Below are 26,516 nucleotides of genomic sequence, written 5' to 3'. Positions count from 1 at the left end.
TATGGCGTCCACCGGGAAGCCGCCGCTGGATGACTCGCGTCGCACCACGGGATCGCCCAAGATGAAGACACGAGGTGAGATTGGATGGATGAACCATCTGGAAGGCGTGGGAGAGTAACTAATTGGGGTTGAAAGCAGAGAACGCGAAAGATACGTTGTGCCGCAATGTAACCATATATGGACGATGTCGCTATGAGGATAAAGGTATTCTTGATGACGGTGTCGATTGAATGGCTCTGACTCGAGTGTCAGGGTGTGCCTTTAACCACGATCCGATGAAAGTGAATGCCGCATATCAAGCTCAAGCCGAGAGGTGAAGACTCGTCCAAACATGATTCAGACACCCTAGGAACTGACAATCATCAGTGCGGCGAACAAGAAACGATTCAACGTGGACTCGCCTAGTTTCACCCCGTCGCTGTTGTCGGGCAATGGCGCGTCTACCCCCAAGAAGTCTACCATCTCGCCCAAAGCCGCCAACGCCGCTCCATTCCAGCCGCGCACTGCAGCATCCCGTATGAGTCTGTCCCAAGAATCGAGACGTATTGGTACTAATCAACCCAAGCAGCGAGACAGGAAACTGCGACGCCCGACTGGACTGTGGCCGATGTGCAGGAGTTTGTACCGCAGGGATTTGATGTGGTAAGCTTGACTGGTTCCTTCCTTTCGTCCATACCTAGACACTGTTCTTCCCTTTTTTTTCTCTTCCTCTCACAACAAACAATGCTGGGATCCTTGTCCAATCGCTCTACCCGGAGCTTAAATGCTCTGGCGGATGATTTTGATCCCATTGTGTCTTGCGTGCCACCACGTCCATCCCATCACCTGGACCTTTCTACCTCCGACCCGTTCGATCCACACCCGGAGATGACATGGGCGTGGCAGCCTCCCGAACAATACGACTATCCATATCACAGCTCAAATCACGCTGAATTCTTCTATCATACTGACCCATCCTTTCAGGCTCCTCTCCAGGGTAACGGTAATGGAGGTATCCCTGCCTCGAACGCCTTCGATCCGTTCGTCAGCGCCTCGACTCCGTTAGGCACTCCAGGTGCTGTGGGCGTGCCGACCAACCCCTACTCTCACGATCCTGCCGCCGCTTTAGGGGGGACCGCTTTCTTCGGGAACCAGACTGGCTTCCAGCAACCAGTATGCTACTTCCTGGTCCTTCGTAGGAACACGTTTTGACACCCTGCAGGTCCAGTACCATCTCTATGCCCCGATTGGCCCTCACAGCCAGAGCACCCTTGGCTACCAGCGGAATGTCCACGATCTCTTCCTCCCCAGTGACTTCCGCGAAGAACTCCAGAAGAAGGCTGCTGCCACCTTGCAAACCCTACCCAGTACGTTGGACCCATTCTGCCGTCGAGAACTCCGTGAGGTTGACAGCATACTAGACACACAACTGCCTTCCCAAGTCGATTATTTCCATTCCCTTGTGCCCTTGGATCTCACTCACCAGAAGAACGCGGCGACGTTCGGCTACCCCAGCTGGGTGTACAAAGCACAGTCCAGCAAAGATGGGAACTTTTATGCTCTACGACGACTAGAAGGTATGGCCGTTTGTGATTTGCAAATAAACTTACGACTAATGATCCGGTCTAGGTTTCCGCTTGACCAACGAAAAGGCCATCCGATCTGTCCAAGCGTGGAAGCGGGTGTGCAACGGCAGCGTGGTTACTCTGCATGATGCATTTACCAGCCGAAGCTTCCAAGACAGCTCGTTGATATTTGTGACGGACTATCATCCGCTGTCCAAAACGCTTGCCGAGCAGCATCTGGGCGCTGGTCAGCGGTTCCAAAACCGGCCAAACACCCATATCCCTGAGCAGGTGATTTGGGGCTACATGACTCAGATTGCGAACGCTGTCAAATCGATCCACACCAACGGACTTGCGGCACGAGTCCTCGAACCGAGCAAGGTTTTGTTGAGCGGCAAAAACCGCATTCGTCTGAACGCTTGTGGCGTTCTGGATGTGGTGCAGTTCGACTCGCAGCGGACGGTGGCCGATCTGCAGCGGCAGGATCTGGTCAATTTCGGGCAATTGATTGTGGCCCTCGGTGCCAACCAGCCGAACATGATGCACAGCCCGACCAAGGCCATGGAGCATTTTACCCGGGCGTATAGCCCACAACTGAAGAATTCGGTCTTCTGGCTGTTGAATGGACTTCAGAAGGACCAGGATCGGACGATCGATGTGTTTATCACGGGAATTTCGTCCCAGCTGATGTCGACCTTTGACTCGGCACTCCATCTGGACGACCAGCTCACATCGGATCTCAGCCGCGAACTCGAGAACGGGCGTCTGGTGCGTCTGATGACCAAGCTGAACTTTGTCAACGAGCGGCCAGAATACGAACATGACCGGCAGTGGTCGGAGACCGGCGAGCGATATTTCCTCAAGATCTTCCGGGATTACGTCTTCCATCAAGTGGATGCTCAGGGCGATCCGGTGGTCGATCTGGGGCATGTGTTGGCCTGTCTGAACAAGCTGGACGCGGGCACCGATGAGAAGATTACTCTGATCAGCCGGGACGAGCAGAATTGCTTTATTGTCAGCTACAAGGAGATCAAGAAGGCGCTCGAGTCATCCTTCCAGTCGCTGATGAAGCCGGCGCGGCGAATGCACTAACTACTGGGAGGGAGGGTTTCTTTTTCGGACCATGTGGCTATGCTATGATTATATGATTTTGGGACTGCGTTCTTTTTCCTGTTTCGGAGCAGCAAGCAATACGAGCAACGGGAAAGGAAGAGGTATTGTTATAGCCGCGAGGCTTTGTGAGTGGAAGGAAGGCATTTTGATTTACGAGGCACGCAGTCAAGCTGGTGCTGCCGTTCGATGGATATACAGTCAAATAACTCAAAGAATGAAGAATTATCCCAATGCAATCTGATCTGTCTCTCTGGTCATCATCACAGCTCAGCATGAATCCTCTCTTGCTCTGCTTCAACCCCGTACTGTCCTAGCAGCCTCTCCTCCAACTCCTCAGGACTCATCTCCCCCGAGTCCTCACTCGCCTCCTCTTCCTTCCCACCCACCATCTTAGGCGGAATCAAGACCCGATCCAGAACATGCACAACCCCATCCCTCGCAATCCGATCCAACTCCACAACCCTCTCAAACCCATTCACCCGCATCACAACATCCCCATGGTGTCTATACTTAAGATCAACACTAATAGTCCGATTCCCCAACCTCGTCGGCAAAACAACATGAACCCCCTTCCCCACATTCGCTTTGGAGCTGAACACCTCCACCACACCGGTGGATGTATACAACACATCAGAATAAAGCGTCTGATTGTTCACAAGGTGATACTGCAGCAGCGCACGGAGACAGTGTTCTCCCTGATTCGAGAACAGGAATGCATTCGCGCGCCGGCCTAGACGCTTGAATGCGTCGTTCGTGGGCACGAAGGTCGTTCCACCTCGGCCGTTTTTGTGACTCTTCTTTTTCTTGTTGGCCAGGTTCTTGACTAGGCCGGTTTTGGAGAGGCCGAGTGCGAATGTGCTGAATGTTTCGGGGGATAGCTCGAGCTGGGTTAGGGTTAGCGGGGGTGGGAGGAGAGGGGTGTTTACGGCGTGGATGAAGCCGTTTGTTGCGGTCTGTCGAATGGTTAGTTCTTCTTTCTCTTTACACATCAGATGTAAGAGTGTTAGGAATACTCACAATATCACCAGCAACAATCGTCCCTCCCCAATTGAGAACCGCCTCCCCCTCAAACCCCCTGGAGACAACAACCCTCTGCGGCAAGTTCTTCCCAAGCGCAGACTCATTAAACAGCGTCGGCAGCGTTTGCAACCCAGCAGCAACCAGCTCTTCAACACCGACTCTGCCGGGAATAACGTGGTACCGCAGCAACCGGTTCAGGAACTTGCGCGAGGGCTGCTTGGCTCCTCCCTTTTTGCGTGGCAGCAGACGGGCGAGGGCGCGGTTTGTCGGCGCGAAGACTGTGTGGTTCGCCGACGTGCTGTTGAGGAGCGTGACGAGCTTGGTGTCCGGCGAGAGCATGTCGGCTAGGCGGGTTGTTTGGCGGGATTCGCTGAGGAGTTGCCAGATTGTGAGCTTTGCAGGGCAGAGAGCTGAGCCTGGGCAGTGAGGACGGTGATGGGGGGCTCTGTGCTCTCCATCATCGTCGTCGTCGTCGTCCTCATCCTCATCGCTGTCATCGTCGCTGTCATCGTCGCTGTCACTATCATCACCATCATCACCATCCTCCCCATCTTCCTGGGTAGTATACACCCTGTCTTCCGGAGCGGTGATATAAGAATAAGAATCCACAGCATGCAAGCCGCGGTCATGCTCATCGTTCATCATGGCAAGAGCCCACAACGGATCACTATCAATATCACTCTCCTCGACATCCACACCATGAGAAGAAACACCCAGCTCTGCAGCATTTTGTTCCGACTGCTGCTTCTCCAAGCGGAGCTGGCCGAGCACCTTTTCATCCGGAACCACAAATGCAGAGCATAGCGGTGCCACGGCCGCTAATGGGAGGATGAGGTGAGTTAACCGCATCGTGGGTAGAGAAAATATGTGTAAAGCAAGGCAAGGCGCAGAACAACAAGTATGGGGGTGGATGGGATGGGATGGGATGGGATGGGATGGGATGGGTATAGGTAGGATAACAAACACACTACTATATAGCTATGCAACTATATGGCCATTTGCTAAATAGAGGGAGGCTAGATCCCTGTCCAGAGAAGCAGGTGGGACAAGACGCGACAAACCTGCTTGCGAGTCAATCAATATTGAAGATTTGTACTCGGCTCGATGTGTCCCGTGCATTGTGCTGCACGTACTACTCGGTCCGTACTACCTAGTACATTACACTGCCATAGGAATGGGTGCAATGTAGGTACACACTGTCTAGGTGCGTACCTGTCTGTACAGTGTGTCACACCGAGTCTAAGCAAGCACTGCACTGTGACACGGACAAACAAGTCAATCAGCTAGTCATATCTCTATGACCGAGGCGTATATTCCGATGTGGACTGATGGTGCAGCAATTATGAGAAATGGCATTGACAATCATCGGCAGGACTGACGCGTTGCGTTCGGATTCTGTGTTACATGTCCTCTTTCTTCAAATACTCTCCCGTTCTCGTGAACTGACAATCTCATGCACTGAATAAACGAAAAGGTATATACAAGAACTTGCATCCATCATCCCACTCATAAATACTGCATCATAACTCACCCGAAGTAATCCATCACAACTTGCGTGTTGGATTGTTCAATCCAAATCCGGCACAGGCAACCCATTAACAATCTTCACCTTCCGTCCCAGCTTATCCAGCGCAACGATCGAGTTCTTCGCGCGCAAGTCAAACGTCTCCGCATCAGAAACAAGCACAAAGTCGTACGTGAGCAAGGCATGGCCCTCCGGCACGCCGTACTTGCTCGCGATCTCCGGGCCCGCCTTGCCGATGTCCACGGTGAGGGAGTCCTTGACTCCGAAGACCGCGTCGGAGGTTTCATAGGGGTCGTTACGCAGGTAGAGCGCGCTATCAGATCATCAGCATTCTCTCCCCCCAAGCATGATATCAAACCAAATCATAGAAAATAGACGAGGGAGTGAAACATACGTAATCAAATGATCATACCCCTCCTTCTCAAACATAAAATGCATGTGGCTCGGCCTATACGGATGGCGATGCAACTTCTTCAACAACCTCCCCACAGGCCCATCGTGGGGGATCGGATAGGGCACGGGGGTAATAGCCTTGAACCAGAAGATACCCTCTTTATCCGAGCGCATAATACAGCGCCCATCGGGTTCCTCACGCCCCGCATACTGCACATCGTAATGGCCCGAGGAGTCCGTCTCCCAGATATCGATCTTGACGTTCTCGATGGGCCGCCCCTCTGTGTCGCGCAAAGTGCACACGACCAGCAGGGGCTCGCCGGCGGGATCATGGGACAGCGACTCGCCGGCGGGCATCTCTTCGGCGTCGTGGGTGTGGAATGGGCCGAGCACGGTGCCTTCCGTGGAGCCCGCGGGTTTGGGGTGGTCGATTGAGTCGACCAGGATGGAGAGGCCGAGGACGTCGGAGAGGAGGATGAATTCCTGTTTTTCATCACTCACATTAGAAAAAAAAGACAAAAAAAGACATATTCTTTATAAGAATGATGGGGTTATACATACCTGGCGCACATCTGTGCAAATCTGTCCCACCTCCGTCAAAAACTGCAACCCGGTCATCCACTCGTCGCTGCTGAGGCGGGTCTCGCGCGCAAAGTCGTGCAGGTGCGTGACGAGGCGCTCGAGGACGTATTTCATGCGCTCGTCCTCGCAGAGCGAGTTGATGGTGATGACATTCTCGGTGATGTTCTCCGCCGTGAGATCTTTCATCGGCGGGATCTTAACCTGCGAGGGATCCATGGTGACAACCAAAGTGGGGGAGGGAATCAGATCAATGAAATAAAAAAAAAGGAGTCCGGGGTAGGGGCTGGCTGCTTCTTATTTAAATCAATTCACTTGTATCCGGTGCTGAACTCGGCAGTTGGCGTCTCCCCGCAGCCCCCGTTCCCGATGATTCAGAGATTGATAATGGTGAGAAACACACCCCACTAGACACCCCGCCAGTCAACCAATGTTGGGTACGGAATTACGGAGACGTGCCTAGTACCACAAATTGAGCAGGGTTTACCTAGTAAATCATGTTCCGCCGGTTATACTTTCGGCGACACCTATGCAGCTCTCTCATAGTTAATACCCCACCAGATGATGACCAATGTGAGGAAGCATTCCGCCCTCTTCTTGTGGAGCATCACCCGGCTATAGTCTCTTCCTGTCCGATGGATCTTATCGGACCTAGTACGTAGGAACCTTGTTGCTGAACATGCCAAATCCAATTGGTATAACGATATAAAAACACGAATGACCAAAATGCGAACTATTTCCATGCATCCCGGAGAACCTCCATCCCGAAGACACCCCATTCCGGAGAACCCCCATCCCGTCACTCCATCCGAAACAGAACTCCAAGCGCTGGTAAACAAAACAAGCCAGAAAATAGAAACGCCCTCGTTTTCACTGTACACAGTAACACATGACAAACATCCCACACTAGGCTTGCACCAGCCGTCGTTCCCGATCGCGCTCGGCATCCCGGTCATTGCTGCCGTCGCCGGGCCGTTCGGCGCCCCGCTCCTTTTCCTGAACGGCAGCCGCCACGCGTGTGTGGTGGTCCACCGTGTCGAGGATAGCTTGCATCAAGCGCTGATTTGCGTCGGGATCATCGTCTTCCGTTTGGGGTGGTGGGCGGGTGGTCCCGGCTGCGACGCGCCGTTCGTGGAAGGGTTGATCGCTCTCGCTCAGGGCTCGCCGGGGAGAGCTGTCCGGAACCATCGAGGCGGTCGACCCGGACTCAATATGTGGGGCACTCGGGGCGGATTCGCGCCGGTAATGGTGCGAATGATGGTGAGTGTCTGACACTGACCCTACGGGGCGTTCCATAGACGCCAGGGCGTTGCTCGGGGAATGTGCGCCGGTCGTAGGAAGACCGCCTGGGGACGCTTCGCCTGAGCGAGAGGGGAATAGGATGTGCGGTCGGACCGCGAGCAATTCCTCCTCTTTGACTTCCCTCCAGGAACACTTGGCATGCTTCTTGGTGCATCCCATGCACGCCGTCAGGTTCTTGAGACAGTCCATGTGCAGCCGCCGACACCGATCGCAAGGCGGCGACAGGCGCTCCCCGCGTTTCAACTCGTTCATGCGCGCAATCATTTCCAGCTTCCATAGCCCTCCATCTTCTTTCTCTTGAGAGCTGGCTTTTGGTGGCGGCAGTAGCGAGGACGGTGTGCTGGGGATGGCGACCGGGGTCACCGCGGTATTGTAAAGGCTGTACTCGGCCGCATCGGAAATCCGTGGCCGCGGCCGTGCGGGCTGTGGGTTGAGGTTCGATGGATCATCGTAGCCGCGCGCCTGGCGGTCTGCCGTGGTAAAGAACTTCTTCATCAGCTCGGCCCGCGTCGTGGGGGATGCACCCTTGATCGAGGTGCCGTTGATGATGGTGACATTGTCGGTGTTGGAGTGAGAAAACATAAACTGCGACGAAAGACTCTCTTCGTCGTCATGGCGATTCGCGTTGACAGCGACAAACCCGGACGAGGGTGAGGCGGAGTTGAGCGATCCCCCGCCGTGACCGTTCGCCTCACGCCAGGGTTCCCCCGCAGAGTGGGACTGATTCAGAGACGCATCGTTCTCTCGCCGGCTCACGATGGCAGTCCGCCGGTTCTTCATGCGGTGGTTCAGCTGCCGAGCTCGCGCAGACACTATAAATGCGGCAAATTAGAGTTTGATATCAACATCGTCCGGAGCAATCACTACTCACCTTGATCGGCCATCTGGATGATCTGCTGCATATTCTTCTCCAAGATCTCCAATGCGCCCAGCTCCTTCTCCTCATCCTCGATAATCGGCTGCGGCGGAATCATCTTCTGCGGCATGCCGGAGGCGATGAGCACAAAGTCCTCCTCGCTGATCTCCACGCGACACTGCTTCGTGTAAAACTGACAGACGCGCACGCCGTCGCGCTGCTTCTCCAAGTTGAACTGCTCGGGCTTGCTCTTGGCAAACTCGACGACATCCAGCCAGGTGACGGTGGGGCCGTCCTTGCCGTGCGTCTTGAGCACGCGCGGGGGCCCGTCGAAGAGGCGCTCGAAGCGCTTAATCAGGATCGGGCCCAGCGGGCATGCGCCAAGGTTGCCGGCGATACTCTCGTGCCGGTGCAGCACGCCGTCGTACTCGCCGAGCAGGTGGATGATCGCCGGCATGGTGTCGTCGACGGACACCAGCGGGAGGTTGTCGGGGTATTGGCGGGCGAGATAGTTGATCTGGAGGTGGTTCGAGTGCGTCTTGGGGGCTTTGGCCGTCAGGGGAGGGAAGTCGCCCGTGGGAGACCGAGGGCGCTTGTTGGACGGCTCCGCCATCTCTCCTCGGGACTCCATGGCGAGTGAAGGCGGTCCAGTATGGGCCAAGATTGACGATGTCAAGAGTTGGGAGAAGGGAAAGCAGAAAAACGGTGTGTGTTAGGGCTGGAGAGAAGCGGGGGTCGCCGCTGGGGAGGATGGGACTGAGACCATGAGGGTGGCAGAGACAGAAGGAAAGAGTGAGCGTGAGAGAGAGACAACGGATGTGCCAGCGGAGGCGGGACTCCGCTGAGTACGGGTATTGTCACGGTAATATTCCCTCCAGGGTCCTCCTAGGACTATATCGGCCCGTTGAAACTAGACTAACAACCGGTGGAAATGACCCTGCAGGTTCTGCCCGTGGCCGCTCATCGAACCAGTGGAAACGACCATGGTGCACCCTCCGAGGAGATGGCGTAATCGCCCCGTCGATCCAGCAGGTGGTATTGCAGCTGCCTGGTACACTCGGCGGGAACCACATTGGTTCGTAGTGAAAGGGGGGGCGGTATGTATGTATTGGTTACGGCCGGGCGGGAATCCAACCACTCTCTGCCCTCTCGTTCCACCTCCATTCACATCTTCTCGCTTGATCTAGCTAGTACCCCCAATCTAGGTATGTCTGTCGGTCTGTCCTGGCGGAAAATCCCTCATACATATTCATTCCACTTTCCCTTCCCCTGTGTTCCCTGGGTCCCTACTGGTCCGCTGTCCCGCTGGCTGCGACGAAAGGGCACAAACCGCCCAAACCCCCACCCCCCCCCCCCCCCCCCCCAAAAAACCTCACGCCCAGCTTTGACCGTTCGGCCCGGCTCTTCCTTTTCTCTTTTTGATTTGTGTTCTTTTCTGACGTGCTTGCTAACCAGCTAAGCCATGTCCGAACGAGGCTCGTTCCGAGGGGGCCGTGGTGGTGGCCGTGGAGGCCCGCGCGGCCAGCAGGGCTCGCAGCAGAAAAGTGGCGGTGGTGGCGGTGCGCAGGAGAAGCCCAAAAAGGAAAACATCCTCGACCTCAACAAGTACATGGACAAGGAGGTGCAGGTGAAGTTTAATGGTGGCCGCGAGGGTATTTTCCTCCTTTCTCTTTGTCTTTTTTCATTTGATTTTCACTTGATATAATGAATGCATTTCACTAACTGACTTACTTTTTGCAGTCTCTGGAACCCTCAAGGGCTACGACCAGCTCATGAACCTGGTTCTCGACGATGTCAAGGAATCTATGCGCGGTGCGTCATCTCTGTAATTCAATTTTCTCTCTTTTTTTTTACTGACTGATTCCAGATGACGAGGGCAACCAAACAACGCGCTCGCTGGGCCTGATCGTCGCGCGCGGCACTCTGATCGTGCTGATCTCGCCCGCGGACGGCAGCGAGGAGATCGCCAATCCGTTCGTGCAGCCCGAGGAGTAAAATATGTTATTTACGATGTACCTCTCCGGTCAAGGATTTCACTGGTCTCACTGGTTCCACTACATTCTTGGCAAGGCTGCCTCGGCGACATGCGCAACGTTCCACGAAAGGTTCGTTTCATCTTGATCAGTTCGCATTCCAGTCGGGCGAGCTGCCGGGTTGAAGCGCCAGCGTCTTGGTGGAGCTTCTTTCTCATCCATCCGAAATCATGGCTCAGCGATTATGTACGAAGGGAATGGAGGGGCGTATTATTGGATGCAGGGTTTCTTTTTTTTTTCACGGGATTCGGATGATAAAAAGTCATTCACTGCTGGACGCTTCAACTTGAAACTCCCCGAGGATATAACTACCTAGACTACTACCAAAAAAAAAGAACAAATGCAAGAACAAAGACTAAACCAGCACCAGGAGAAATATGCATAGTCATAACGCTTCAATTGAGGAAGATATAGTCACGGAGGTATCAAAGATTCTGTACAGATCCCAAATCCTACGGCGCAACACTATGTATCAGAAACAGGGTGCACCATATCCCCATAATCATCCACGTCCCCATCATCACCGCCTTCATCAGCATCATCAGCATCTGCTTCCCCAGGAGGCCTCGGCAAAGGGCGCATAGTCAGATCCTTCAGGCGCCGCACACCATCCGTCTCTTCAACCCACGGGCCAGCCTTCTCCATGCCATCAATGCACTCCACTCCAACGCGCAGGTTCAAGCTCGCGCTGAGGGCGCGCTCAACGCGCGCCTCACGGCTCTGTGAAACGAGAGACCGGAAAACGTGCACGAGGAACCCGCCGACGATATCCACGCTCCAAGCCTCGGGGACAAGATCCAGTACCTCGCGAACATCGAACCAGGCCGCGAAGCGCGCGAGGAGATCGCTGGTGCGCTCGATGCGGTCGGACAGGTCTTGGATCTGCAAGAACTCGTCTAGCAGATGTCGGAAGAGCGTCGATTGCAGACCATGCTCGGCAAGTTCGGGCGGCGCACTACTGCCAGTCTGGTGGCGTGGCCCGCCGAAAAGGCAGTAGCGGATGGCGGAGTCGTAGTCGCCTAGTCCGTGGGTTAGGAGGCGGAGCGCTGCGCGGTGGTGGCCCTGTAGTCCGTCAAGGATGATACATTCGGAGACGAGCTCGTTCTGGAATGGCTCGATGCGCTCCAAAACGGCGGGTATTGAGTAGCTGATTCCGGATAGGACGGGCGAGGTGGTGAACTGGGTGCCCGAGCTGCCGCCTAGGAGCTGGAGCAGACGCAGACGAGACTGCCACCAGGGTTCGGCGGGGGTGTTCTCGGTGATGAAGTTGAGGTAGGTTGGTTTAGGCGGCCGCAGGGCTCGGTAGGTTGAGTAGGATTCTGAAAGAGAATTTCGCGCGGCAGGCGAAGACTGGAGCACTGAGAGGACAGTATCCAAGTAGTAAGAAATAAGGTCGTCGGCGTATTGTGTGTACTGCTCGGAAATTAGACACGCATGGCGAAGAGAACATGGGTTGAGACTTACGTTTTTGGCAAAAACCAGATGCTCTAGGTAAACTTGGACAGCATTGGGAGCTCGCTCCTTGAGCAATTCCACCACATCCGTAGGATCGATTCTCACCCGACTCGAGTTGTCTGCAAACACCTGGATTCCCAGCTCGGCGTTGCGCCCCGCCAGCCACGCGCCGTACTCTTCGACCAAGTGCGTGTCTTTGATCCTCACCAAGTACCTGCGCATCTGGGCCTCGACACTAGCCACAGTAATCTCGCCGCCAGCATCATTCTCGCCGTCGATAATCCTGCGCCATGTCTTGAGCACATTGCCAGACATCTTCTGGCTTTGGTAAAGACGGCTGAGCAGGAAAAGTCTCCGGTATTCTTCCAGAAGCGCTACTGCCCGCTCAAAGTTTCCCTTCCAATTATCAACGAGCCTGTTTAGCTCGGTGCGAGTTGAGGAGTTCGTCCCTTGCCCTGCGGTCAAGTTGGTATCTTGCTCCAGAAGCAGATGCAAGAGCGCGGCGTCGGTGGAGTCAAAGACATAATCTTCGTCAGTGATACTGCCATATCCTCTCTTTTGCTGCCAAGAGATGAGGAAGCGCTTCACCATGTCCAAGACAGATGACCGAGAAGATGTATGGTCTGCTTTGCCGACTGCTTCGATATACTTTTCTACAACAGTCGCCAAGCCAGCGTGAATCCAAATTCCTTGTGGGCCTTGCAACACCTCGCATCGCAGCAGTGGGATGAACAATAATGCCAGACGAGGATCCAAGTCACCAATCAAAAGTGCTCGTTCCGTGCTGTCAATGACTGCGTCGCTGCGATTCTCTGGTTTCATCGAGAACAAGTCCCCGTACAGTAACAAGCTTGCTTTCTGCTTCATATAACCCAAGCCAATGAATTCGGCCTCAGATTTGGGCTCAGTGTCCTGAAAAGACATCATCAAGTCCACGACGGCGTCGCGATCTAAGACGGTATCCTTTTGGGCATTTTGCAGACTGTCCTCGAGCTGGACGACCAAGGGGTTTCGCAGCACGCGCCAGATCTGAGAGCCTGACCACACCAGAAGGCTGCTTTGAAGCTTGCCCAGTCCGCGCGCGAATCTGGCTTCTTCGGCAATCCGTTGAATCTCCCAATTTTGGGAAGATGCTCTCTCTGGTTTCTTGGGCCCTTCAGAGTCGGTGGATTCTTGAGACTCGAGGAGCTCTTTCTCTCTTTGGATGTGTTCAATTGATGCCTGGGTCCTTGGGTCGGGGTCTGGGGTATAGGGCAATAACGACGAGGTCTTTAGACGGACCATCTGCAGAATCTTGCCGATGTCGTCCAATTCGAGATGGCTCGGACTGATGGTATGGCCTAGGCCCACTTGAGCTGCAGTTGCTTCAGCAGCACAGGGTAATTCTATCCATCGCTTGTTGCGCTCGATTTCTGCAGGGTCGTCATCCCACCTTTGCATTTCCAGTAGATATCGCGATGGTTCTTGTTCGTCACTGTCATCAATCACGGCAAGAATCCACTCCTCGCGATCCTCGTCATTTGGCTGAAGCAGATGATCATCCTCGCCCATATCGATCGCAATGGATTTGGGATATTTATGGAAATTGATCGTGCCTCGGACGACCTCGCCGTCCATATCCACGAACATCCCAACACCTGGTTCCATTTCGTCCGTACCAGTCACCAGGAGAAACTCAGAAGGTGTTGGAGACGCCACATGAGGTTGGAGTAGTCGTTTCGTCGTTGGCTTCGGCAATGGCGGTAATGGCTTTGTGCTGTCAGTGGCTGCAGATGGAGCCTCGGTCTCATCGGTAACCTCTTTGGAGACTTCATCCCGTTCTGATGAGCTCGACCGTCTCAACGTCCCCGAAGACGTAAAAGGATCTGGCGTTCCCGCTGATGCTCGATCCTGCTGGCTTGCTTGCGCCTCGGGCTGTAACATCCCCACGAACGCATTAAGACTAGTGCTTCTGGCATGTACCTGTGCATCTACGGGAGGCGAGCTTGGATAGGATGACGACGGCGATCGTCTTGGGGAGGTGTGGGACGCCGGCGTCATCTCTTCCATCTGTCCCGGTTCAAAGACCTCGTTCAAGGAGGATATTGGGAAAAGCGAAATCTTTTGCCGCTGTTCCACCTCCAGCAGCGAGTATGAGCGCGTATCGGCTGCACAGGCAATTGTCCCTCTTCGAGCCGCAACCAAGCAGCTAGGGAAATCAATCTTTTTGATTCGTTTCGCCTCATCACCAATCTGGACCAACATGATCCTGTTCCGCATAGCAATCATCACGGTTGGGGGCTCCTCGTCCATTGGGTCTCGGTTCAGATCCAATCCACCAATCCAGCGGCAGGGGTTGACCTTGGTCGAATCGAAGGCTGGGCTGAGTTCGGGCAACAGGTAGAACGTGACCGTGCCATTGCACAGGACGCAAGCTTTATTCACCGAGGATAGAATGACGATCTGTTGGACACCAGGCTGGTTGTTTGACTGAGCAGCATCTTGCACATAGAAGATCGGCAGCCGCGATGCCAGGATAAAGGTAGGCTCGTTCGATTCATCGGAGGCTGGCAGGCAGACAAAGTGCAGGATTTCTGCCGCCGATGTGCCGATATATAAGTTTTCATCTTCAGGTCATTTGATTAGTGGCAGTTCCTCCCTCCCGTTCGACGTGGGCAGCTTACTCCAGTACTCCACGCAGGTGATGTGCACCTCGGAGCTGTTTTCCTCGACGGTCAAGGGCACTTGGTCGAACAAGGTCCGCAAGATATATGGGACGGTCCCCTTCGGACTAATCTTCCGCCTTTTGCGAGGACCGAAGCCATCGTCAGGCGGAGCCATGGTGGTGGCATGAATGGTGAGCAAGCAGCTCGGGGAAACAGCTATTGATGGGGCCTAGTTCCCGCCCGCGAAGGCGGTCAGACCAGAGTCCATCAGCCTCAGGGGAGCTGACTACTCAGGCACTGCCTCGAGAGTATTACCCACGGAGTATATCATTCTTCCTCCATTTATCCCCTATTGATGATTTATCTATTGCCATGTCTCCGTGAATACCAGTGAACACTACCTCAGCTCCCTACTATCCCTGCTCGGTCGCAATCATCGGATCATCGTCGGTCCGGGCGCCGCGTGTCCCGTTCTCCGCGCAGTGACACTTGGTCTCCATCTTCCCTGGCAGGGTCAACATGGACTCCTTCGCCATCACAGAGGGCCTTGTGCCTGCTGAGCTCGCACAGGATGGCCAGGGATCTCAGCCTCCAGTATCCGCCAAAGTCTCGGAGGAAACAACCAAGTACCAACGCGCGATTGCGGCCTGGAGAGGTAAGATCTCCGCAAGTTAGACTGGAGCGGCCGCTGACACCTTGGGTTAGGCATTGATTTGGCAGCGACAATCGCCAAGCTCGATACAACGGCCTCGGATATCGTTGCGCAACAGCGGGACTCACTCGTCCAAAGGAAAGACCTCGCGCAGAAGACGAAGGACTTCAAGAAGCTCGACGACCAGTCCAAACTGACGGAGTACAAAGGGCTGGTAAAAGGTGAGGTTGCACATGCGCAGATATGCAATCAACAACTAACAAATCCACAGCATACCAGTCCTTCATCGACGTCCTGACCAACCAAGGGAAAACATCCTCCTCATCCTTCCTGCAACTGTACTCCTCTCTATCCGAAGCACCAGATCCATACCCACTCCTCGAAGCCTCGGTCGATTCTCTCGTGCTGTCCGAAGATACACTTCCTAAACTCACCTCCGAGAAAGACCAATTGCAGCGGTCTGTCGAACGTCTTACCACGCAGCAAGAGGAAACCGAGAAGCGGCTACAAGAAGAGCGTGCTGCGCGACAGAAGTTGGAAGAAACCCAGGAGACTAGGGCTAAGGAGATTGAAGCATCCTGGGAAGCAGTGCTGTCAGAAAAGACCAATAACTGGGCCGCTAAGGAAAAGAGCTTGGAAGAGAAGGTGGAGAATCAGGAGCGTTTGCTGAAAGAAATCAAAGCGAGCTATGAAGTGTCTGAACGTCTGGGTGAAGGTGATGACAATGACAACTCTCGGAGTGGCGCAACTGCGGCTGAGCTGGAGCTTGTTTCTGCTGATCTGGAAAAGACAAGCCTGCGCTTAGGAGAAGTGGAGGCACGGAACGAGCAGCTGCGGCTCGAGTTGGCCCAAGCGGTATCACATTCGCACCAATCCACGTCCGTCGATGATGACCCTGCGTATCAGCGCCTTCAGTCGGAGAACTCGGCTCTCTTGCGGAAACTGGATGCTGCACGCTATGATAAGGACTCTGACCGACACTCTTGGGAAGCCAAGCTCCTTCAGTCGGAGCGGACTAGCTCGAAGACCTTAGCCGAGAGGGACGAGTTGCGATCACGGTTGAACAAGATGTCTGACTACGAGGATATTCGTCGGGAGCTGGAGATGATCAAGTCCATTGAATTCACTGCGGGCGATGATGACGAAACGGGCGAGGCAGCTGAAGAGACACAAGCCGACACGAACGGTGCTGCCACGAAATCCAAGGACAAGAACCTGGAGCAGTTGTTGCTGGCTCGAAACAAGAAATTGACCGACGAACTTACGCTACTGCGGGTATCGCACCGCGATATTCAGGGCCAACTCGAGAGTTTGCGTGGCGAGCTTTCGACGACAAAGGGGGAACTCGAAAAGTCTCGTGGTCTTTCAAGCACTCTCGAAAATGACCTGCTCTCTGTGCAGCAAGAGGCGGCCAATACATTCCCATCAGCAGCAATGTCTGTTGCTGGCACTTACTCTTCGAGATACCCGTCGCGTCGGGGTGCGACATCACCCACCTCATCTATCATCTCTGGCTTCGACCAGAGCGCCGTGTCTGGGCACACGATGGATGCGATCCGTGCAGGGGAGGCCGTCGGCGGTGGATCTGGCATCCTGCCCATGGTCCAAGCGCAGCGTGATCGCTTCAAGAAAAAGAACTCCGAGCTAGAGGAGGAGCTGTCGAAGACGTACAGCACTGTCAAATCCCTTCGACAGGAAGTTGCCTCTCTCCAGAAAGACAACCTAGGTCTCTACGAAAAGACCCGGTACGTGTCGACCTACAGCCGGGGCGGCAACGGCGCGTCGACATCTGCATCGTCCTATGCAAACGCACCTAGCTCGGCATCCATCTACAACGCAGATACACCCTCAGGGCTATCACTTGACCGGTATCAATCCGCTTACGAGGCTCGCATCTCGCCATTTGCAGCGTTCCGCGGCCGTGAATCCGCACGAGCATACAAGCGCATGAGCCTGCCGGAACGGATCGTCTTCTCGCTTACCCGCGTCATCCTCGCGAACCGGACCAGCCGGAACCTCTTCGCGGGGTACTGCTTCGCCCTGCATATTCTCATTTTCACCATGCTCTACTATATGAGCACGATGGAAATCGAGAAACACACCGCCATGAGCGCCGTAGGTAGCGCCGCCGCGGCCGCATACGGGAGTAGTGGCGGCGGCAGTGGTGTTGGCAGTGGGAGTGGGAGTGGTCAGCTGCACGGTGATGACTGGCAGCAGGAAGGCTTCCACCGTGGAGGCTGAGCTGTATACCACCTGTGGTTGTGATATAGCTGTCTGGAGAGAGTGACCAGCATGGATGAATGTGTCTGATATTCGAATAGCGAAGGACCCGGAGTTTTTTACTTTTAACTTTATGTTGATCAAATCTCGGCGCTTGGGACTGACTGACTGGAGTGCCATTCCACCTGGGGTTGGTTGGATGTCTTACTCGGCATCGTTGTCCGCTCCATTTCGATTGGGATGACCCTGCTGCATGCACTCTAGTCATCAGGTCAGGTGTGTTGTATATCTGTAGTTCTTGCATTTACTTCTTCTAGCAGATAACTGGATGGATTTGCATGTCTAGCTCAAAGCTCAAACGTCTCGTGTTTGATGTGACGCCGGCGTATGTCATGATCAACAAGTGGAACAACCTATTGGATAGGTCCTAGATAAATTAATTTATCGGGATGACTGTAAAATTCGAAATTAAAGTGACCAACCTATTTTGCGTGTGTAGATCGTTGGGCTCACACGTCTTCTATTCCATGTAACGCCGGGATATGTCATGGACAGCCATTGCAATAACTATATTCTCTGAACAGGTCTAGTAAATGCTTAAAACGCATTATTGAATAAAGGATGAAAGATGTGTAGATATCGAGGGTTGGAAAGGTTAAGTGAGGATTTGTGGAGGCTATCGAGTATTGAGCTATTATTGACTTTAATAATCAATCAATAAAGCTACTTGCATCTCTAGTTGGTTAGATACTAGATAATTGAGTAATTCTGTTTGTGTGGTTGAGGAATCTACAGGGTGGGCGAGTAATATATATTTCACCCAAAGTACCCCTCCCTGCTTAACAAACAGCACGCACCACACAATTAACCAATAAAGCGCATCAACACACAATCGAAAATACCACACTAACCGATATATAAAAAAGCCGCGGCATTTTGAATGTCTGCCACGATTGTAAGATTGTGTGGTATGTTGGCGTCCCCAGAGATAGATCTGTGGCATATCGGCGCCTCCTCGGGTAGACTTTCTCCTCACCAATGTCGGCCGGATATAGATCGATATAGTTAGCAAACGGCTGCTGCCTAGTGAGAATAACCAGTATGCGCCAAGGACTTTGCGCCAGAAGTGAGCGATGCGCCATGGATTGTAAGGAGAGGCCGAATGGGGAAGAACGAATCCAATGGGTCTGCCCGCCCCGCAATAATAGCCAGACCAGCGAAAGGACCAGGGTAGCTGCAACCAAAGCTGTCAGGTAATCAGCGAAGGAGATCTATTTTGATCAATTTGCGCGATCCCTGATAGGATCAGGAGTTCGGCACGCCACCCCTTTGGTTACCACCAGCTAACCGCCGAATCCACCGGCGAATCCACATGGTCGAGCAGTCAGATTTATTAATAGTCCGGAGAATATCCCCCTGGCAATCCCTGTGCGAAACGCCCTCTCAGGACTCGCTGTTTGGCTTAGCGCGTTGCTATATTGATCGGGCGCCAATCACGTCGCCGTTTGGCCTGGTGCGACTGCAGTAGCCGCCGGCGATGGACGAATCAGGATGCTGTGCCCAGACCCCATCCCTGCTAGCACCCTGCAGCCGCCAGCACTCTGTTTATAGATGTTTCGAGTTCGATCTTGGAGATTGGACTGAAGGATCGCATCTCTATATGTACCCGCCATTCCCAGCTCCGATTGCGATGTCCATCTCTTCTTCATCCGCCGTTCACTTTCACTTCGTTCTTTCTTGGATCTGCTGGGCAGCCTTAAGCTAAAGAACATAATACCTCTTTCCCCTCCTTTGCTTTACCCATTGAACATATTCTCGTCCAAAAGTCACCACCATGCGTCTGCCATCTCTCCTCGTCTGCTTCGCGGCAGTCTCTCTGGCTCAGCCGACCCGCTTCTTCGACGATATCTACAATTACTCGGAGAACCTGGCCGAATTCTACAGCAAAGTGAGCGAGCACATCAATAATGCCAAGTATCAATCCAAGCCATCCATGGGTTGCAACCCATCCTCCATCACACTGCCTTCCTATGCCTCCGGCCTCCCGGGTCCCACTGGCGTCTCGCCAATGTACGTTGCGCTTGGACGAGGCACACAGGTATGTTATTTACTCCACAGCCTCGAAAAGTCATTCACTAACAGTCGCGCTTCCCAGAACTACACCTGTGCAGACTCCACCGAAAACACCATCCCTGTGTCCATCGGCGCCCTCGCCAATCTGTACAACGCCACCTGCATCGCCGCCAACTTCCCCGACCTGATGGAGATGCTGCCCAACATCGCCTACAACATCCCGCTGCCGGATTTTGAATACACCGCTCTCCCACCGGCCAACATCGACCTGATGGGCCACCACTTCTTCTACGACTCCACCACCCCGGAGTTCAACCTCGACACCACCACCAGCAAGCAGTACGGCGTTGCCATGACCAAGAAGCAGGATTCGATCGATGCGCCCTCGGATGCGTTCAAGGGCGAGTATGGCGCCGTTGTGTGGCTCTATCTCTCTACGACCACGGGTACGGTGGGCAACTACAAGAGTGTCTACCGGGTCAATACCGCTGGCGGGAACCCGCCCGCGACGTGCAAGGGCATGCCGTCTGCATTCACCATGCAGTACTCGGCCAACTACTACTTCTTTGGATCATCTTAGTCTGTCTTTTTTGTGTGTTTTTTGTACAGAAGGGGAGGCTACCGTTAGTTCGTAGTATCTGAATAACTTACGAATTTCTTCCTTTCTTTCTTTTCTGCTTCTCCGTAAAAGGCAAGGGCTCGAACCAGTCAGGTGACCATTCTGACTCAGCACGAACAGCAGAAACCCAAAAAACACTAACCCAGTCAGGCTAGCGCTTTTCTGATTTTCGAAGCAAAAAAAATCTCGGCCGCCGCAACGACGCCGACACTCCAGACAGAGCTCGCAGCCCATTCAACCCTCCCAGCTGCGTGACCCAGCTCCTTCGACAGACGTTATTCTTCATACACAACAGTAATGGCTTTTACTCCTAGAGGCCGTGGTGGCCCCCCTGGACGGGGCGGTCGTGGTGGAAGCCGTGGTGGTCGAGGTTTGTTTTACCCAGTCGATTTCTGCAGCAGTTCGACGCATCGGCATTTGTCACTGGTGAACATTACTGGTTCCATGACCATGCGATGCCTTGTCTGCGAATACAATTGAAGTGGATTGGTGTGCTGATCGTTGGTTTTTTTTTTCTCTTCTCAGGTGGCTTCGGAGACCGAGGTGGCTTTGGTGGTCGCGGCGGTGGCCGTGGTGGTGGTCGTGGTGGCCCCCCTGGCCGTGGTGGCCGTGGCGGTCGTGGTGCTCCTCGTGGAGGCCGTGGCGGCGCGAGTGGTGCTCGGGGTGGTGCGAAGGTTGTCATTGTAAGTGCTGGACATTCGAACGACAAGGGAAAGAAAAGCAATCGCTAACCACACATTCCGTTGAATAGGAGCCCCACCGTCACGCTGGTGTGTTCGTCGCCCGTGGTGGTAAGGAGGATCTGCTCGTCTCCAAGAACCTGACCCCCGGCGAGGCCGTGTACGGCGAGAAGCGCATCTCGGTCGAGTCGCCCGCCGCTGAGGACGGTGCTGTCACCAAGGTGGAATACCGCGTGTGGAACCCGTTCCGCAGCAAGCTCGCGGCTGGTATCCTGGGTGGATTGGACGATATTTACATGAAGCCCGGCGCGAAGGTGCTATACCTGGGTGCTGCCTCGGGTACCTCTGTCAGCCACGTCGCCGATATTGTTGGCCCGACTGGTAACGTCTACGCGGTCGAGTTCTCCCACCGATCCGGCCGTGATCTGATTGGCATGGCGACGCACCGCACCAACGTCATCCCCATCGTCGAGGATGCCCGTCACCCGCTCCGCTACCGCATGCTCGTGCCCATGGTCGATGTCATCTTCGCCGATGTGGCCCAGCCCGACCAGGCCCGTATCGTGGGCCTGAACGCCCACATGTTCCTCAAGGCCGAGGGCGGCGTCATCGTCTCCATCAAGGCTAACTGTATCGACTCCACGGCCAAGCCCGAGGTTGTCTTCGCCCGTGAGGTCCAGAAGATGCGTGAGGAGAAGATCAAGCCCAAGGAGCAGCTGACGCTGGAACCGTTCGAGCGTGATCACTGTATCGTCGCCGGTCTTTACAAGCGGTCTGCATAAATCTGGGTTGGCTGTTTCTCATGTCTATTTCATTTTATGCTTTCTACTCTCGGCGTCCAGTGTTTTCTGTCCGACAGGTTTCTTGCCCATGTACTTTTTTTTTTCTTCTCTGTTGGTTCGTCGCAAAAATTTAGGTCTCTGTTCTGATTGAAATGTGCACGCTGGAATGTGTCTGTCGTCTACGCCGTTTAGAATATGAGAGACCGTACCTGCTGTTCGTTACTTCTTCAGAAGTAAGTTGAGTTAAAAAAATATTGTAGTCCCACATCTGTGTTGAACCCTCGGACTTGCGCCGTGTCCTCCATCACCCACCTCCCGAGCCAGTCGGGTATCGGATTTCGCACCGACCACGACTCCCAACTCGGGATCGGTGGGTACGAAATGATGGAGAGAAAGCGTGGGGGGGGTATTGGACCTCTCGGTCAACCCCGCAAGGACGAAGTAACTATATAAGGCGTGGGATCGTTCATCCCTCCGGTGGTTAGTTTCGTATACTACTTCCACACCCTCCCTCACACCAACATGTCTATTCTCATCACCGGCGCCGGCGGCTACGTCGGTCAGGAACTGGCCTCTGCCCTTCTGGCCAACACCCCAGCCTCGACCACCGTAACCATCACCGATGTCGTCGAGCCAGGCATTCCAGAGTCAGCGACGCAGCACGTAGGCCGTTTGAGGCGCGTGCGGGCCGACCTAACCACCCCGAAAGAGGTCGACGAGCTGATCAGCGCCTCGCACCCCTACGAGGCCGTCTACATCCTGCACGGGATCATGTCAAGCGGCGCAGAGGAGAATTTCGAGCTCGGCATGCGGGTCAACCTCGACGCAACGCGGTACATCCTCGACCGACTGCGCGCCACCATGCCCGGCGTGAAGGTCGTCTTCACCTCGTCGCTGGCCGTCTACGGGCCCGCACCGCCAGGCTTCCTCATCAATGAGACCAACTTTGCGCCCGTGCCGTCGTCGTCCTACGGATCCCAGAAACTGATCATTGAGACCCTACTGAATGACTACTCGCGCCGCGGATTCCTCGACGGCCGCTGCGTGCGCCTTCCTACCGTCACCGTGCGAGCCGGCAAGCCTACCCAGGCGGCGAGCAGTTTCGCGAGTGATATCATCCGCGAGCCCTTCCATGGCAAGAAGGCTATCCTCCCCGTCGCTAAGGAGACGGAGATGTGGATCTGCTCCCCGTATACGATTGTCAAGAACTTGCTCCATGCGCGGGATGTGCCAAAGGGGGCGTTTGGGGAGTCGCGGTCTGTTAATCTCCCAGGCTTGAAGGTTAGTGTGCAGGAGATGCTGGATGCGTTGGAGGCGGTGGGCGGTCCGGAGAGACGGGCCCTCGTCGAGGAGAAGTATGATGCGGCGACGGATAAGATCGTGCAGTCGTGGACGCCGCAGTTTGACACGGCGCGGGCGTTCCAGCTAGGGTTTGCGGCGGATATTGGGATGCTGGAGAATATCCAGCAGTTTGCCAGCGGGTTTGTATAGTAGGGGTATCATATGAATAAATTGTTTGAGTACTTGACCGGGTGGAAAGCAGAGAGTAGGAAGTAATCGGAAAGACAGCATAATGCGGGTCACATGATTGGCTGCGAACAATTTGCCTTCCGAACTTCAACTCACCCCATTAATCGATCGCTCTTTCCATCTCTCCCTACCCTCCCACCCTCTCCCTCCCGCCATCTCCTACACAATGGCTTCCCGCCGCCTCGCTTTCAACCTGAACCAGGCTCTGCGGAGCCGTGCGGCTCTGAAGTCCATCCAGCCCGTCAAGCGAGGCTTTGCGTCGCCCGTTGCGTTGCCGTCCACCACCCAGTCGACCACCCTCTCCAACGGTTTCACCGTGCGCCCCCCGCAAACCATCTCAATGGCATGGCCGTCTCGCTAACACAGTTTAGATCGCCACTGAGCACTCCCCATGGGCCCAGACCTCCACCGTCGGCGTGTGGATCGACGCCGGTAGCCGGGCAGAGACCGACAAGACCAACGGCACTGCGCACTTCCTCGAGCACCTTGCCTTCAAGGTCGGATCCTACGGACCTCCCAACGCGAATAGACTATCTGACTTGTCTTATAGGGCACCAACAAGCGGTCGCAGCACCAATTGGAACTCGAGATCGAGAACATGGGCGCTCACCTCAACGCCTACACCTCGGTATGGCCGGAATACCCAATACAGCCTCCCTCTTCACTACTAATTGCACCCGCAGCGTGAAAACACCGTCTACTACGCCAAGTCCTTTAACGCCGACGTCCCCAAGGCCGTTGACATCCTCGCCGACATCCTCCAGAACTCCAAGCTGGAGCCCGCCGCCATCGAGCGGGAGCGCGACGTGATCCTGCGCGAGCAGGAGGAGGTTGACAAGCAGCTTGAGGAGGTTGTCTTCGACCACCTGCACGCCACCGCGTTCCAGAACCAGCCCCTGGGCCGCACCATCCTCGGCCCCAAGGAGAACATCCAGACCATCTCCCGGGACAACCTGACCGATTACATCAAGACCAATTACACTGCCGACCGCATGGTCCTGGTCGGTTCCGGTGGCATCCCGCACGAGCAGCTTGTGCGTCTGGCTGAGCAGCACTTCGGCGCTCTCCCCAGCAAGCCCCCGACCTCCGCGGCCCAGGCTCTCACTGCCGAGCAGAAGCGCACCCCCGAGTTCATCGGCTCCGAGGTCCGTCTGCGGGATGACACCGTCGGCTCCGCTCACATCGCTCTGGCCGTCGAGGGTGTCAGCTGGAAGGATGATGACTACTTCACTGCCCTGGTCACCCAGGCTATCGTCGGCAACTGGGACCGTGCCATGGGCCAGTCGCCTTTCCTTGGCAGCAAGCTCAGCGCCCACGTCAACAACCACAACCTTGCCAACAGCTTCATGAGCTTTTCCACCAGCTATAGCGACACTGGGTAAGTTTCATTTGCCATCTCGAACTTTGTGAATTTGCGGCTAATATTGTAACCAACAGTCTCTGGGGTATCTACCTGGTCTCGGAGAACTTTAGCCAGCTGGACGACCTGGTCCACTTCACCCTCCGCGAGTGGTCCCGCCTCTGCACCAGCGTCACCTCCGCCGAGGTCGAGCGCGCCAAGGCCCAGCTCAAGGCCTCCATCCTCCTGTCTCTGGACGGCACCACCGCCGTTGCCGAGGACATCGGCCGCCAGATCATCACCACTGGCCGCCGCCTCAGCCCCGAGGACATCGAGCGCACCGTCGGCCAGATCTCCGAGAAGGACGTCATGGAATTCGCCAGCCGCAAGCTGTGGGATCAGGACGTCGCCATCAGCGCCGTCGGTAGCATCGAGGGTGTCCTCGACTACCAGCGCATCCGCAACGACATGACCCGCATGCTGTCGTAATTTGATTCTTGTCGTGCGCGCGTGAAAGATGACTGACTGGACTGCTTGCCGCCACAGAGGTGGTTAGAGGTTTTTGTGTGTGTTTGAATGTATTATCAATCATTGCCCTTGGAGATTGTTGTTAGATCCCAACCTGTGTGAAATAGCAGTTAATTGGTTTTGCCACAGTAGAGCTTTATATTGTCTGTTCTGTTCCTCGAAAGGAGGGACAGCAGACTGTTTCTTTTGTCGAGTTAGTTCTCGTGCTGGAAATTTGATTTTTTCCTTTGTTGATACGATTTCATCTTCCATTTTAGGACCGTAGTTTCATTTCCCTTGTGCCCATCTGAGATCTATCTTAATTCTAGACATGTACTCCGCCAACCTCGATAACACAGCAACCCCGTTCCACAGCTCTTCCCCTCCTCCCTCAGTCCTCTCCGGCATACCCACCTGCTCCAACGCAAAAGATGCACCCACAGCACCATAACACGCAGCTTCAACAACGCTTCCACCCGTCTGGAGATAGCCCACCGCAAATGCACCCAGGAAGGCATTCCCGGCTCCAGTTGGATCCACTACTTTCGCATGCTGCTTTCGCGGCTTGGAGTCGGAGTCGGAGTCATAGAATGGGGGAATCCACACCGGAGAAGGAAGAGAGCGTGATCGAAGTAGACATCCATGCTCTCCAGCTCTGATAAGCACAAGCCCGTTTCCGGACGGACCAACACCGCTCTCCAAGAATTTCAATGCCAATTCCTCGATTTTCGTTTTAGTTTGATCTTTTTCTGAATGTTTCCCCGAAGCTGGTGGGACTGATGGTGACAGTGATTCTCCAAAGAAAGCAGCTAATTCTAGGTGATTTGGAGAAAACACGTCGACCAAGGCTGCGGCTTCTAGACATGTTTGTAGGTTCTCGGGTTGGCAGGACGGGGACGCAGGTTCCCAGATTATCAAAGGGCGGTTCATAATACCTGCCTTTTGACGAAGAGCAAGAAGCCTCTCGATGCGAGACTTGATATCGTGCGGAGTGTGGAGATAGTGAAACACTTTTGAACCCAGAAGTGCCGTGCTCGCTATGCTGTTGTCTTCAAATGTGAGGACGGGTGTGGTGTACTTGAAATCCTTGGCTAGAGGGTTAATTAGTTAGTAAGGATTCATTGGCAGCAAGAGAGAAATAAATCAAGACTCGAAGTAATGGTGAATCATACGACCAAATGTAGTATCTTTGTACTCAAGTAGCCCCCGAGTTGATGGCTTATCCGTTTCTTTCTCTATAATCAAAGTCGTGCCCCAGCTCTCCAGGCCTTCTTGCGCTGAGCCTGGAAAGTCATTTCCAATATGGATCGGCCAGCCTATTGAGCGGCTCTGTGGAAGGGGGAGAAATAATCGAGCTCCGAGTGTGGCTACATGAGTAGGATGCGGTTGGCTCCTATGTCAGTGGAGGTGTGTGCCATGATACAACAAAATTGAAAACTGACCGTAGGCTCCAGAGCCCCCGACTACGTTTGTTAAAGGGGGTTGACCTGCGACTCGGATCTCGTCGAGGACCACCAGGCCCAGGCTTGTGAAGGAGATGTCAGATGCGGGCATGGTGAATCAATCCCGGTATTTCTGATATAGCGGCAGAATAATGTCAGTTTTCACTTTGTGGGTGTTATTGTAGTTGCATTGTGAGATTTGGTGTT

At 54.4% G+C, this 26,516-nt stretch overlaps 11 protein-coding genes across 11 annotated transcripts; 7 read left to right on the top strand and 4 right to left on the bottom strand.

Moving 5' to 3' along the window:
- Position 1: 1 nt before the first annotated feature.
- PFLUO_LOCUS973 (PAB-dependent poly(A)-specific ribonuclease subunit 3) lies at positions 2-2,636 on the top strand (the record flags this gene model as incomplete). Its single annotated transcript, XM_073787484.1, has 7 exons — positions 2-114; positions 367-515; positions 569-642; positions 964-1,152; positions 1,202-1,346; positions 1,401-1,556; positions 1,609-2,636. 7 exons carry the CDS (start codon positions 2-4, stop codon positions 2,634-2,636), a joined length of 1,854 nt encoding a protein of 617 aa, XP_073635068.1.
- A 281-nt stretch (positions 2,637-2,917) lies between these two features.
- Positions 2,918-4,526, bottom strand: PFLUO_LOCUS972 (uncharacterized protein; the record flags this gene model as incomplete). The annotated part of the gene is made up of 2 exons (XM_073787483.1): positions 2,918-3,541; positions 3,675-4,526. 2 exons carry the CDS (start codon positions 4,524-4,526, stop codon positions 2,918-2,920), a joined length of 1,476 nt encoding a protein of 491 aa, XP_073635067.1.
- Positions 4,527-5,244: 718 nt separating this feature from the next.
- Positions 5,245-6,393, bottom strand: PFLUO_LOCUS971 (uncharacterized protein; the record flags this gene model as incomplete). The annotated part of the gene is made up of 3 exons (XM_073787482.1): positions 5,245-5,515; positions 5,597-6,078; positions 6,157-6,393. 3 exons carry the CDS (start codon positions 6,391-6,393, stop codon positions 5,245-5,247), a joined length of 990 nt encoding a protein of 329 aa, XP_073635066.1.
- Positions 6,394-7,080: 687 nt separating this feature from the next.
- PFLUO_LOCUS970 (uncharacterized protein) lies at positions 7,081-8,963 on the bottom strand (the record flags this gene model as incomplete). The annotated part of the gene is made up of 2 exons (XM_073787481.1): positions 7,081-8,288; positions 8,348-8,963. The coding sequence occupies 2 exons, from the start codon at positions 8,961-8,963 to the stop codon at positions 7,081-7,083; spliced, it is 1,824 nt and encodes a 607-aa protein (XP_073635065.1).
- An 831-nt stretch (positions 8,964-9,794) lies between these two features.
- PFLUO_LOCUS969 (U6 snRNP-associated protein Lsm7) lies at positions 9,795-10,327 on the top strand (the record flags this gene model as incomplete). The annotated part of the gene is made up of 3 exons (XM_073787480.1): positions 9,795-9,984; positions 10,073-10,144; positions 10,200-10,327. 3 exons carry the CDS (start codon positions 9,795-9,797, stop codon positions 10,325-10,327), a joined length of 390 nt encoding a protein of 129 aa, XP_073635064.1.
- A 503-nt stretch (positions 10,328-10,830) lies between these two features.
- On the bottom strand, positions 10,831-14,640 carry PFLUO_LOCUS968 (uncharacterized protein; the record flags this gene model as incomplete). The annotated part of the gene is made up of 3 exons (XM_073787479.1): positions 10,831-11,778; positions 11,830-14,426; positions 14,484-14,640. 3 exons carry the CDS (start codon positions 14,638-14,640, stop codon positions 10,831-10,833), a joined length of 3,702 nt encoding a protein of 1,233 aa, XP_073635063.1.
- Positions 14,641-14,984: 344 nt separating this feature from the next.
- On the top strand, positions 14,985-17,358 carry PFLUO_LOCUS967 (uncharacterized protein; the record flags this gene model as incomplete). The annotated part of the gene is made up of 3 exons (XM_073787478.1): positions 14,985-15,120; positions 15,171-15,338; positions 15,389-17,358. The coding sequence occupies 3 exons, from the start codon at positions 14,985-14,987 to the stop codon at positions 17,356-17,358; spliced, it is 2,274 nt and encodes a 757-aa protein (XP_073635062.1).
- Positions 17,359-19,171: 1,813 nt separating this feature from the next.
- PFLUO_LOCUS966 (uncharacterized protein) lies at positions 19,172-19,990 on the top strand (the record flags this gene model as incomplete). Its single annotated transcript, XM_073787477.1, has 2 exons — positions 19,172-19,435; positions 19,493-19,990. The coding sequence occupies 2 exons, from the start codon at positions 19,172-19,174 to the stop codon at positions 19,988-19,990; spliced, it is 762 nt and encodes a 253-aa protein (XP_073635061.1).
- Positions 19,991-20,326: 336 nt separating this feature from the next.
- On the top strand, positions 20,327-21,491 carry PFLUO_LOCUS965 (Small subunit processome complex component; the record flags this gene model as incomplete). Its single annotated transcript, XM_073787476.1, has 3 exons — positions 20,327-20,399; positions 20,555-20,712; positions 20,781-21,491. 3 exons carry the CDS (start codon positions 20,327-20,329, stop codon positions 21,489-21,491), a joined length of 942 nt encoding a protein of 313 aa, XP_073635060.1.
- A 522-nt stretch (positions 21,492-22,013) lies between these two features.
- Positions 22,014-22,982, top strand: PFLUO_LOCUS964 (uncharacterized protein; the record flags this gene model as incomplete). Its single annotated transcript, XM_073787475.1, has 1 exon — positions 22,014-22,982. One exon carries the CDS (start codon positions 22,014-22,016, stop codon positions 22,980-22,982), a length of 969 nt encoding a protein of 322 aa, XP_073635059.1.
- Positions 22,983-23,187: 205 nt separating this feature from the next.
- PFLUO_LOCUS963 (Mitochondrial-processing peptidase subunit beta) lies at positions 23,188-24,849 on the top strand (the record flags this gene model as incomplete). The annotated part of the gene is made up of 5 exons (XM_073787473.1): positions 23,188-23,337; positions 23,393-23,518; positions 23,572-23,649; positions 23,705-24,399; positions 24,459-24,849. The coding sequence occupies 5 exons, from the start codon at positions 23,188-23,190 to the stop codon at positions 24,847-24,849; spliced, it is 1,440 nt and encodes a 479-aa protein (XP_073635058.1).
- Positions 24,850-26,516: the final 1,667 nt, after the last annotated feature.

The sequence above is a fragment of the Penicillium psychrofluorescens genome (genome assembly GCF_964197705.1).
Source record: "Penicillium psychrofluorescens genome assembly, chromosome: 1".
NCBI lineage: Eukaryota > Fungi > Ascomycota > Eurotiomycetes > Eurotiales > Aspergillaceae > Penicillium > Penicillium psychrofluorescens.
The sequence above is the reverse complement of the archived record's forward strand: the minus strand, read 5'-3'. Positions and strand labels throughout refer to the sequence as shown.